The 13465-nt window shown below is 36.4% G+C and overlaps 1 protein-coding gene across 4 annotated transcripts in view; it reads left to right on the top strand.

Annotated features, from left to right (window-relative positions):
* Nucleotides 1-13465, top strand: part of LOC106876311 (Golgi integral membrane protein 4) — a 181624-nt gene that overhangs the window by 77748 nt on the left and 90411 nt on the right. Inside the window, exon 7 of one of the 4 annotated variants that reach the window (XM_014924813.2) lies at nucleotides 1838-1900. The exons of the other annotated variants lie outside the window; for them this stretch is intronic. Within the exon in view, the coding sequence (XP_014780299.2) occupies nucleotides 1838-1900 (63 nt within the window). The remainder of the gene's footprint in view (nucleotides 1-1837; nucleotides 1901-13465) is intronic. 4 annotated transcript variants of the gene reach the window in all.

Raw genomic sequence — 13465 nt, 5'->3', positions numbered from 1 at the left:
ATTTGTCTCCCCTTATACACATTTCCTGTTTTGACACCACACTTCCTGCTTAACACAAACTTTTAACCTCTTTTTTTAAACAACACAACTCTCAAACTCTCATGCATCCTTATTTTTCCAACCATTATATACATGGATTACCATTGAACTTCAAAAGCTCAAAGACAATATAATGTATTGGTATAGTTATTTTTTTATATATTATTTTCTTCATTTTGTACTTTTTTGTAAAAAACATTTTCATTCTCCCTCTTCTTGAAAATTTGCTTCACAATGAAAGCCGGTTAGAGAAATCTTTATTAAAATATGCTTCCAGTTTAGCATTCTGCCTTATTATTATTTTTCATTTTTCTATATAGATATAGATAGATAGATAGATAGATATGAGGGAGGTGCTGAAAAGTTCCTGGCTTTGGGTAAAAGAAAATACAGGAAAATCAGTTAATTATGATTTCATTCTACATATTCCCCTCACAGATTCACACACTTATTACAGCAATTCTTCAGTTTTCCGAAGCCCTGTAAAAGAACTCAAAAAGTTGGGCCTCCAATCAAGCCTTTTGTGATATCCTTAAAGCCAGGAACTTTTCAGCATTCCCCCTCATATATCTATATATATATATATGTATGTATGTATATAGAGACATTGTACATGCCCTCACATGTTTGAGCAAACAAATGGGTGGAAATGTATTTAATGGGGTTTTGGACTTACAATAATGTCTTTGGGAAAGGCACTGTAGAGCAGTAGTCTTCATTCCAAGCCTTCATTCCAAACATCATCTGTACGGTATTTTCTTAACATAAGTTCTATGTAGTATATAGTGCAATCACGTAGAGTAAACATTCAAGTATCATCACTATCTTTCTAAACCCTGCTGCATTTCGCGTAAAAATTTTGTCCTCCATAGTTGTCTTAGTGTATAAGGTCAACCTGTCCATTCTGGCTGTAAATTTTGGTCTATTTGATTTGTATGCCAGGAAATACAGTAGTTATTTCTTTATTCACATTCATTACATAGGCATAGATATGGCTGTGTGGTTGAGAAGTTTACTTCCAAACCAAATGGTTTGGGGTGCCCTGGGTTGACCAAAGCTTTGAGTGGCCTTGATTGACAGAAGCTGAAAGTAGCCTGTTCTTTCCATGTGTGTGTGTTCTTTTGTTTACTTTTGCACTTGTCCACAAATTGCTCAGCTATGAATTATTGCTGTCATTTTCTTGTTGATATATCATCCACAGGCTCTGTCTCTTCAGAGATGTGTATGTAATAAGATATCCCACTTTTGAAAACAGATGAGGATTAGTGACAGGAAGGGCATCCGGCTGCAAACTAATGTCTCTGTAATATTTTCATTTAACCCTGCTAACATGGAAACACAGCTATTAAGATAAATATAGGTGAATTTCAAATGCTTTTTGAGAAAAGTATGCATGCCATATAATCTCCTTTCTCCTTATATTCTCATCAGAGATCAATGTTAAAAGAATCAGAGTTAAGTGAGCCCACCTCCTCTGTTTTAGTTCCTATTTGAAATTATCTCAGTACATTTATTCTACTGTCTTTAGAAAAGGCATGAACATGATAACTACGCCATTTTGCGCGCATGCGCACACACATACACTCACACACACACACACTTCCTCCATGTAACTTAATTTTAAAGACAGCCTTGTGCCTGGTAAAAAGAAGTCAGTATTTGTTGAAATACATTTGTTCTTGAGAGAATATATTTATTTGCTCTCTCACCCTCTCTCTGTCTCTCTCTGTATCACACTTTTATTCACTCATCCTGTGTGTCTCTCTCTCTCTTTGTCTCATTCCCCACAAATGTTTAGCAAGAGGCTTTTCAAGCGTGGAACTACGCAAGTCAATTAAAGAAAACAGTTGACCATTTACAGGTTATTAAATGCATTTTATTTATAATTTTTTCTGTATTATATTATAGAGTGTGCATTAATTTATTACCACTTACTGAATTATAATTATTATTATTGTTATTATTATTATTACTATTATTATTATTATTTTCATCATTTTTATGTCGTGTGTTTGCACAGTGCTACAGATTTTTAAGTGAAGGGTGTAGCAAGTGAATTAACTCCAGTAGTTTCTTGGTACTTCCAATATTTTCTTGATTTCCATTCCCCCACCACTGGAAAAATAAAAAGTATTATCGACTCTAGTGACGTTTGAATGCACAATGTAGAGAGAAACGAAACACTTTGAGTAGTTTTATCCACCACAAATATCATCATCATCATCATTATTATCATTATTATTCTACCAAGGTCATCATTGCCTTTCATCTTTTCCAGGTTGTTGAAATAAGTACCAGTTGCACACTGGGGTTGATGTAATTGGTTAGTTCCTGCCCCCAAAATTTCAGATTTTGTGCCTATAGTAGAAAGAATTATTATTACTATTATTATTGAGCGAGAGAGCAGTGCATGCCATCAAAGGGATACTGGGGTACAAATATACAAAGTCCAGTATACTCATCCTGACTACCCATCTGATAAGGGTACACCAGGCATGTGTATCACGACCATATTTGCAAGAAAAACTGTGCATGACCTTGCAAGTGGAGGCCCTGTTAGAATTTTCTTCAGGTTCAGTGGTTGTTGTTGTTGTTATTATTATTAATAATAATATTATTAGTCCATCTTTACATTTAGTGTTCAAATTCCACTGAGGTCAACTTTGCCTTTCATCTTCCTGGGGTCGATAAAATAAGTGCCAATTGACGACTGGGGTGGTCAATGTAATCAACTTAACCCCTTCCCCGAAATTACTGGTCTTGTGGCAAAATGTGAACCCATTATTATTATTATTATTATTATTATTGTCATCATTGAGAAGGTTGTGAGCTGGCAGAACCGTTAGCACATTGGGCAAAATGCTTAACAGCTTTTCGTCTGTCTTTAGACTCTGAGTTCAAATTCCGCCAGGTTCGACTTTGCCTTTCCCCCTTTCAAGGTTGATAACATAAGTACCAGTTGAACAATGGGGTCGATGTAATTGACTTAGCTCCTCCCCTGAAATTTCAGGCCATGTGCCTCTAGCAGAAAGCATTATTATTATTATTATTGAGGCAGCCAGCTGGCAGAATTGTTGCCCTGTCAGAAAAAGTATTTTGTGGTATTTCTTCTGACTCATTACATTCTGAGTTCAAATTCCACCGAGATCAACTTTGCTTTTCATTCTTTCTGGGTTGATAAAGTAAATATTTGTCAAGTATGCAATGTAACTGACTGACTCTCTCGTCTTGAATTGCTGGTGTTGGGCTAAAAGTTTAAACCTTTATCATTATTATTATTATTGGGGGCAGTGAAAATAGCCCAAATCATTATAGTGTTGAATTAAAAGCTTTGTAGTAATTGGTTTTGTCTTTCTCCATTCTGTGTTCAAATCTTGACTGGAATGATTATAATTTTTTTTTTTTTTTTAATTTTTAACTTTTTGAAAATTAGTACCAGTTATATTCTGGGTTTAATTCAGTCACCTATGTCCTTCTTCTTATAAATATATGCATTTGTGTCATTGTAAGATATTTCATATTTTTTATTTGCATTTATTTTTGCATGCGTGCATGTCTACAGTGCTTCATTTGTTGGGGCATTTTGTTTTTTTCACAATTGCAGGTCTTTCATGTTTACAACCATTCGGCTGTGAAGTAGAAGTCAAGTGAAAATCTTTCCTGTTAACAACCATTTCACTGTGAAGTAAGGTTCAATGATTCTACTCAATTGTGAAGTAAGAGTCAATGACCTTTCTCAACTGTAAAGTAGTAGTTAATATCACTATTCAACTGAAGAGTCACGGCCCTTACACTGCTGTGAAGGATTTATGCCCTTGCTCAACTGTGAAGTAAGAGTCAATGTCCTTACTCAACTGAGGAATCAATTTCCTTCCCCACCTGGAAAGAGTTGATTTCCTTCCTCAACTGGACAGAATCAATTTCTTTACTTGACTCGGAAGAGTCAATTTCCTTATTCAGCTTTGAAGTAAGAGTCAATGTCCTTGCTCAGCTGTGACATAGGAGTCAATGTCCCTACTCAGCTGTGACATAGGAGTCAATGTCCCTACTCAGAGCTGTGACATAGGAGTCAATGTCCCTACTCAGCTGTGACATAGGAGTCAATGTCCTTATTCAACTATGACATAGGAGATGATGTCCTTACTCAGTCGTAGGAGTTGGTGCCATTACTCAACTGTGACGTAGGGGTCGATGTCCTTTCATGACTGTGACATAGTGGTTGATGCCCTTTCTCAACTGTGACACAGGGGTCGATGTCTTTACTCGACTCTGAAGTAGGAGTCAATGTCCCTATATCAGACAAAATGCTTGGTGGCATTTTGCTCCAGCTCCTTATGTTCTGAGTTCAAATACTGCTCAAGTTGGCTTTGCCTTTCATCTTTTCAGGATTGATAAGATAAGTACCAACTGAGTACTATTGACAATTTAATTGAGTAACCTACCACAAAACTTCAGGCCTTGTATCAATATTAGAAAGCATCATCATTATTATTATCATTATTATTGGTGATCTCATCAGGATAAACAGTTCATGACCTTGCAGGTGGGGGCCCAGTTAGAATTTTCTTAAGATGGAGTAGCCCATCCTGCTCAAATGGTCCTTGAATAAGGGTTGTTTAAGGATGTTGAATGAAGCATCCGTGTTTCCAGAGGTGAATTATTCAAACGCCAAAGAATTCCTCTCAGCACATGGCTATGATGCACCCCCACTACTTCTGCTTGTGATCAGAGATGCACATATTGTCAGCCACCAATGGACATGCTCAACTGGTTAAGATCAAACAACTAATCTGTGGTATTAAACAGAATATTTGCTGTAGCACATCTTTTATACCAAGACAAAACAATGTACAGGATAACACTTCCAATTAGTTAAGGTCAGAAGCCATGAGAGTCAGTTCCTAATATGGCATCAGGGCAAAGCCAGCACCTGGTACTGCATCAGGGCAATTATTATTATTATCATTATTATTATTAGAGATGCACTGGCTAAGTGTAGAATGGAATGAAGCTACCTTTGGTGAACGGTCTCATTAATTTATATCCCTTACAGCCATTTTTGTGTTGAGCTAGAAACTTTTTTTATGTGACTTGCAATGAGAGGCTTTTACAAATGAAGCATGTGGTTGAGATACTATTGTTGCTGCTACTACTACTACTAATACAAAGTCTGCTACTAACACCATCACCACTACATCTATTAACATTGTAAGTCATGTTTACTAATATTGATATTTTAGTATAAGAACCATATTTCTTTCCTGTTATGTTCAGTTCAGATTATTGACAAAAAATTTCTTTACTGACTTTGTTGCTTCGTATTTGCATTCATATATCTTATGTCTACATGTAGGATGTGTTTATATACACATACATACAAACATACACACATACTTGGAACATTTCACACCCAAACCTACATGATCATCATGATCACCAATGGCAGTAAATGCCTTAAATTATGTTCTTTTACCATCCTGAGTTTGTTTCTGTGTAGACATTATCTTCAAAACTTCATTGATTTTTTTTTTCCTGAGCTCAACTCTTACGGATGGTTTCTGCCTCCATGATTGGATGATTGGGTCTTGCTTTTGCTGACATCCCCCAAACAACCTTAATTCAGATATACAGGAACCAATTCTTTGTCAGCATGTTTAGCACCATGACCTCTTTTGTAGCCTCTTCCACATCCTTGACCATGTCCACAACAATGACCTCTACCACTGAAACTGCCTCTAAAACCTCCTCTGCTACCAGTTGAAGCTGCATCCATCATTGATGGACTGTGAGAAAGACTGTAACTTAATGTCCGTTTTCCATGCTGGCATGGGTTGGACAGTTTGACAGGATTCAGTGAACCACAACACTGCATCAGGCTGCATGTCGTTGTTGGAGTGGTTTCTACAGCTTGATGCCCTTCCTAATGCAGTCTGTACTGGGTGCTTTTTCCATACCGATGGCACTTGTGGGGTTGCCAAGTAACTTGCAAGACAGGAAAGGACAAGAGAAAACGGGACAAAAGGGAAAGACTTGTTCAACTAAGTGGTGGTAGGGTAGGTGATATTTGAGAGGGTGTAGAGGTGATTTTTTTTGCCAGGGACAAGCATAAGTATCTTACTAAATAGCTACCACACATTTATATAAGTTTGAGAATATCTGGGAAAAGAATGTATGTATGTATGTATGTATGTATGTATGTATGTATGTATGTATGTATGTATGTTTGTGTGTTTTACTTGTTTCAGTAATTTGACTGTGGACATGCTGGGGCACTGCTTTGAAGAGTTTTTTTTTAGTTGAACAAATCGGTCCTAGGACTTACTTTTTTGAAACCTAATACTTATTCTATCAGTCTCTTTTGCTGAACCACTAAGTTATAGGGATGTTAACATACATACAATCACCAATTACCAAATGGTGGAGGGGATACAGACACTGACTCACATACACACACACACACACAAATACAATGGGCTTCCTTCAGTTTCCATCTACCAAATCCACTCATAAGGCTTTGTCAGCCCAAGACTACAGTAGAAAACACTTGCCCAAGGTGCCACACAGTGTGATTGAACCCAGAGCCAAGTGTGTGTATACACACACACACACACACAAACACATGCACATGCATATATATGGTTTCTTTTGGTTGCTCACATCCAATCATTGATCATATTTGTGGCTCAGTTCTTCAGCTGACATTCAACTACCAGTAATCACCATTTCTGACCCTTCCTTGATTAATAACTGTGGTGTCCATTTAGTCCAATGCAGTTCTCTAGCTAGTTGTATTTGTATCTATTTTATCTGATCACATCTCTCTGTCCTACTGGTAATTGACCCAGACATGTGTATTTAGTTGTCTTAGAGAAATTTCCTTTCTAGATGTATATCTCTTTCATCCTATTATATTTATAACAATAACACGGCCATGTTTTTTTGTAATTTGTGCTTGTTTGTGTACTTACATATGAGCTTATGTATATTTGTATACTTTGCTGAGATCCTTTGCTTGATTGATTACATATTTTAAATGTTTGAATTGGTATTACGCAAGTTTCAACAAAGAAAACTAATAGTTTTTTTTGTTTTTTTTTAATGGATATAATTTCAGCAAATAGAGCATATAGGATATCAGCAACCGTTAATATCTCAATAAAGAACAATACACACTGTATAAAAACATATACATAACAAATGGGTAACAAGGCATTTAGTCTTGAAATAAGGTCATCTAAATTTTTCCCATTCCTTCGCCCATATTCAAAGCTTAGCATAGAAGTTCTCTGTTGCACATAGTGGATCTGTATGTGTTATATAGAGGAGTAATACACAACACTTATAGTTTGTATTTAGAATATTTTTGTCAAGACTGTGATTTTTCATGCTGTATGACATCATCCTACCTGCACTCTTATATACAAGTAAGACATAGGCTACTATGGAGAGGAAAGAACATTGATTGGCTGCAATGCTGAAGGCCATGGAAAGATCCATACTAGGAAAATTGCTACAAGAACGTATCCAAAATGAGGTGATTCGAGGATCAGGCAGAGTGAATGACGTGACTGCAGAATACTGAAGGCACAAGTTCTACTTGGGTGGACGTGTTGCAAGGTTTACAGGCAAGAAGTTGTTATTGGCACTCCATCACTTACGACGTCGAGGGTTCCAGTTGATCCGATCAACGGAACAGCTTGCTCTTGAAATTAACGTGCAAGTGGCTGAGCACTCCACAGACACATGTACCCTTAACGTAGTTCTCGGGGATATTCAGCGTGACACAGGCACAACAGAAACAGGAAGTAAGAGTGAGAGAAAGTTGTGGTGGAAGAGTACAGCAGGGTTCGCCACCTCCCCCTGCCGGAGCCTCGTGGAGCTTTAGGTGTTTTCGCTCAATAAACACTCACAACGCCTGGTCTGGGAATCGAAACCGCGATCCTATGACCGCGAGTCCGCTGCCCTAACCACTGGGCCATTGCGCCTCCACATAGGCAAGAAGTAGAGCTGTGCATTTGCTGAGTAGTATCTAAGTGATAGGAAAATGGCCACTTGGAAGGCCTTCACAATTATGGAAATATGATTTAGTTAAATAATCTGAACCAAGATGGAAAAGAAGAATGCAGTTGAGAAAGAACTGGAAGTGCATTGTGAACAGCAGTGTATAACAACATCCAATAGTTAAGTCGACACAAGCAATATAGTAATGAAACAATATTCATGTGTGGCTATCACAATAGTTACACAATAATCACATCCATAGTTTCATGATACTACATGTTTTTGGCATTCTTTGCAAAAATGAATATCAGACTCTTCATATATTTCTTTACAAATAATATATACGTGTGTATGTGTATGCATGCATGTATATGCAGCCAGTATCTTACATATAGAGGATGTAAAATTCTTTTGCCTTTCTTTTATTTCTCTCTTGTCATTTTTTGGTCTAATGAAGGATTCTGTTTGAAACATTAGCTACATAATTCCCCAAGGTAATTTCATGGAAGATCTATACGTGTCAGAAATAATTTCTTTTAGAATTGTTAGCATGCCAGACAAGAAGCTTAACAGTTTTTCTTGTTGTTCCTTGCATTCTGAGTTCAAATTCCACTGAGACCAACCTTGCCTTTCATCTTTGCGGGGGTTGATAAAATTAAGTACCAGTTAAGCTCTGAGGTTTATGCAATTCATTTGCTACATCTCCTTAGAAGAAAAAAATGCTGGCTTTGTGCTAAAATTAGAAAGAATTATTAGTGATATTTTTTTCTACTCTAGGCACAAGGCCTGAAATTTTTGTGGAGGGAGCCAGTCGATTAGATCGACCCTGGTACACAACTGGTACTTAATTTATCGACCCCCAAAAGGATGAAAGGTAGAGTTGACCTCAGAACGTAAAGACAGATGAAATACCGCTAAACATTTCACCCGGCGTGCTAACGTTTCTGCCAGCTCACCGCCTTGAAATATTATTGATATTACAACAGCTTTTCTATTTATTCTGTAATTTTATTGCTCAACTGAGCAACAATCTCATATGCCGTATGTATGTATCTGTATTAGGTATTGAACAATATGTAACATGTTGTACACAGCAGTATAATTCATGTATTGATTATATGTGTGTGTGTTGTACAAGGCCTGATATTTTGATTATACATATTTGTCTGGCTGGGTCTTTATTTCTTTCTTTTTTACATGCTAAGCAAACCTATTATTTGACATTTTATTTCTGTTTTCGATCACTACATTCTGGATATATCTATTTCTAGTTAATTTGTTATTTCTTTTTTTTTTTTTTTGGTAGGGTGGTGAGATAACTTCACTTGTTCTTTTAGAAGAAATGCTGTTATCTGCTTCCATTGGAAGTAAGCTGTATGTTTTGTTCATAAAAGCATTGCTGTTTTTGGAATTTGTGTGTGTGTGTGTGAGGATTTCTTGGTTTGGGCATAAAAAGTAGTTGTTGCTTCCTTTTGATCTGAGTATTTCCCTTCGATATTGCTTTCATTAAGGATTCAGCGACATATTTTTATTTTCTTACCTTTTTTATTTATCTTTGTAGGTTTGTTCAGATGGTTTTTCTTTTTTATTACGATGTGTTGTGATTTTTGGTTTTAGGTTGTATTCTCTGTGTGTACATGTTTGAGTGTATGTGCATATATGTGTGTTTGTGTGCATGTCAGTTGTATGTATATCCATGTGAGTTTGTGTATGTGTGTATCTATATATGTATGTATATATATATATATATATGTGTGTGTGTTTATCTACTTGTACAAGTATGTGTTTATGTACCTGTCTGTGGGTATATGTGTTTGTGTGTGTGTGTGTGTGTGACAGAGAGAGAGAGAGAAAGAGGGACTGTCTGTAGAAGAAATTGATTGAGCTTGAAAATGTTGCTATCAGTTTCCAGAATGTCAACAATGTTCCAGTTATTATTATTATTATTATTATTATTATTATTATTATTATTATTATTATTATTTCCGCCGGGATCGACTTTGCTTTCATCCTTTTGAGGTCAATAAAATGAGAACCAGTCAAGCACTGGGGTCAATATAATCAGTTATAACCCCACTGCAAATTCCAGGCCTTATGCCTATATTCTTTCTTTTATTCATTTACTTGTTTCAGTCATTTGACTGTGGCCATGCTGGTGCACCACCTTTAGTCGAGCAAATCGGCCCCCAGGACAGTGGAGAACTGAAGGAAGGAAACAAAGTACTGCAGAAGAATGATGGAAGATTGAGTGTTCGAAGAGGAGTTGTGAGGAAAGGCTTGATAGAAACTCAATATTTGTGCACATTTATATTTATAAAATATCTACAAGAAGTAATGCTCTTTAAAGAAAAATTGTGAAAATAAATTCAACCATACAGGAAACAAATATAAATTTAAAAAAAAAAAAGCTAAAAACACAGGACAAAATAAATTACTTCATGACAAGAAACTGGGATAGTACTGATTCAAACATTTATAGATAAGAAAAGTAAGCAATAACACACACACACACACACAAATACAAACAAACTTTAGTGAGCATAAATGTTAGTAACTTTCAAGGTGATTTCATGAACATTATATCCCATCAAAAATATATTTTGACAAAGAAAAGATCCAGTCAGGGATAAAAACGTGGCAGCAGTGTGTCACCAATGAAACCATTATGCAGACTTTTACTGTTCAGTATTTGATTATTGATTGTTGATTTTTTGTTGCCAAGTGTAGGGTGGAATCAGCTATCAGCTATGACCCCTGTGAAAATTGTCCTGTTTTCTTTTGAATGGAAAGTTTTCTTCTATCTGTGACTATGGCAAAGTGAAGACAACTGCAAGGTGAGAAGACAAGACAGACTAGCACTTCTTTTGTCGACCGAGCCTTAGTAGTTCGGCAAAAGAGAGCAACAGAATAAGGTTTTAAAATAAGTACTAAGGATCAATTTGTTCGACTAAACCCTTCAAAGCAGTGCCCTAGCATGGCTACAATCCAATGACTTAACCCTTTAGAATACAAATTATTCTATCCAATGAAATGCTTATTTATTCACATTGTTTTGAATTAATTATGCATTACCTCATAGCTTCGAGATTTTGATGGTGTGATTGTTTACTTTAAAAACAACATTGTCAGATAGGTTTGAGAAGCTGGATCTGACCAGTTTGAGCATAAACAGGTAGGATATTTGGACTGGATATGGCCAGTTTAAATGCTTAAGAAGTAAAAAATATAAAAAAAAAAGAAATATGCTTATTTGAAAATACAAACCACAACTGAATAAACTATAGGAACATATCGAGCAGATTATTTACACTGCTGTAGTTCATGTTCTCAAACACATAGGCAATCAGATATATAACTTATTGTCACTTGTATACAAGCAAGTAATCTTGTTTCTCTATTTTTAGTTATTCTGACAACTTGTTCATATTTTCTCATCACACATTCATGGAGTAACAATCTTGCATTTTGGTGCAGTTGTTGTTGCTGCTGTCATGTGGTCCAGGCAGTCTCAGGGACATTCCCTGGAGAAATACAACCTTAACTTATTGATGCAAGTTTTCATTCATTCATTCTGACTTCGTTATCAACTTCAATCAACCAAACTGTAGCTCTGCTGATGACAATTTTAGCCATAATTTCTGCTTAAAAAGGAGTAATTTTCAAACTCTAATTACATTCAAGACAAATTCAGCATAGCTTCAAATCCTTCCATGTCATGCATTCAAAATCATGAAAGTTTGAAACCAATTTATTGAATCTGAATAAATTCTTTTTTTTTACACTTCTGCTCATATGCAAAAACGACAAACTTATTTTCGCATCACGCACATACAAGCACACATACGCACACACACAGAGAGTAACTTACATTTACTCCACAGACACAACCTAACACATACACACATACACACATACCCACACGTACATACATACAAATACACACACTGCACACAAAACACACATACATGCACACACACATACCAGTTAAACACTTTCTACTGACCATTTTCCTACACCATGTGTCGGGAGACACACAACAGACAGCCACTCCTACCAAAATTCTTACTATAAATTCTTCCTATGACCTTCAGTGACACTAGTCCAACCACTCACATACATAAACAGCCACAACCACACACACACACACACACACACCTGCGTGCTCGCACATACCTACACATACCTCCTTCTCTTGCACTCTTCTGTCTTAGAAAGAACTTTTTCTTCACCCATTCCCTTCCAGTCATTTCAACATGTGAACGCGTGTGTATCGTTGGCGATTTTCTTTCCCCGTCTTCCCTTCTTTGGACTTTTTCTATATTTCTGATGAAGAGCTCCGCTTGAAACGTTAATCCTCTTTCTTTTCTTTTCTTTCTTGAGCGTCCAGTAACACTGTACTTACTCCACGTCCTCGCGTTGTTGTTTCTTCTTGCGTGTTCTTGTTTGGATTGACTACATACATATGTATATACCTATGTCTGTGTGCTTATGCATATGTGTGTGTTTGTGCATGTGCATGCATGTGTGCATAGTTAAAGGTGCCTGCAAGCAAGCCTTTGTCTGACTTGCATTTTCTCATTTAGATCCATTTCAAACGTCATTTAAAGCTACAAATAAATGAATATGGAAATGGCATAAACATTCTCAAACTGCCCTACCCCCATCCCACCCCTTTTCATTTCCAATCTTTCTTTTGGATTTTGGTAAGATGACACTCTATTGAAAGCAAACACTGAGGCCAATCAGTATGAACTTGAGATGTTGTACTCCCTCCCAATTTCACTCCAAGCAGCTGACCTCATTTCACCCACCTTGCTTTGTGCAACATTATTAAGGTCACTGAGGAAAAAATCATGTTAAGTCACAAATGAAGTCAGTTTTCTTGCACATTATGAAGTTTTATGGATTGTACTACAAATCATTATATTGATAAAAACATCAGCAAGATATCTTAAGGATGGATAGATAGATAGATAGATAGATTGTTTATCTTACTGATCAATATCTTCGTATAAATATTTACTAATACTTTTTATGAGCTGTATTTTTCTTTCATGTTATTTTTCAAGTAAGTCATTTTTTATTGTCATTTTCCCATACTGAAATCACCAAGCTACAAGGATATATTTTTACATGAGATATCAATATCACTACTATTCAGTTGATGTCAGTGTGAAGACATAGAGAAAGAATCATACACACTGGTTACAGTTCACTTCTTTATGATAATTACTCCTTTAATTACTGATTACTTTGCTGGCTTTGTGAAATTTTTTTTTTTTTTTTATCGTGTGCCTACACACACACCTGGAGGCGCAATGGCCCAGTGGTTAGGGCAGCGGACTCGCGGTCATAGGATCGCGGTTTCAATTCCCAGATCGGGCGTTGTAAGTGTTTATTGAGCGAAAACACCTAAAGCTCCACG

Source organism: Octopus bimaculoides, chromosome 12 (genome assembly GCF_001194135.2).
Source record: "Octopus bimaculoides isolate UCB-OBI-ISO-001 chromosome 12, ASM119413v2, whole genome shotgun sequence".
Classification (NCBI taxonomy): domain Eukaryota; kingdom Metazoa; phylum Mollusca; class Cephalopoda; order Octopoda; family Octopodidae; genus Octopus; species Octopus bimaculoides.
This window is presented reverse-complemented; position numbering and strand designations above follow the sequence as displayed.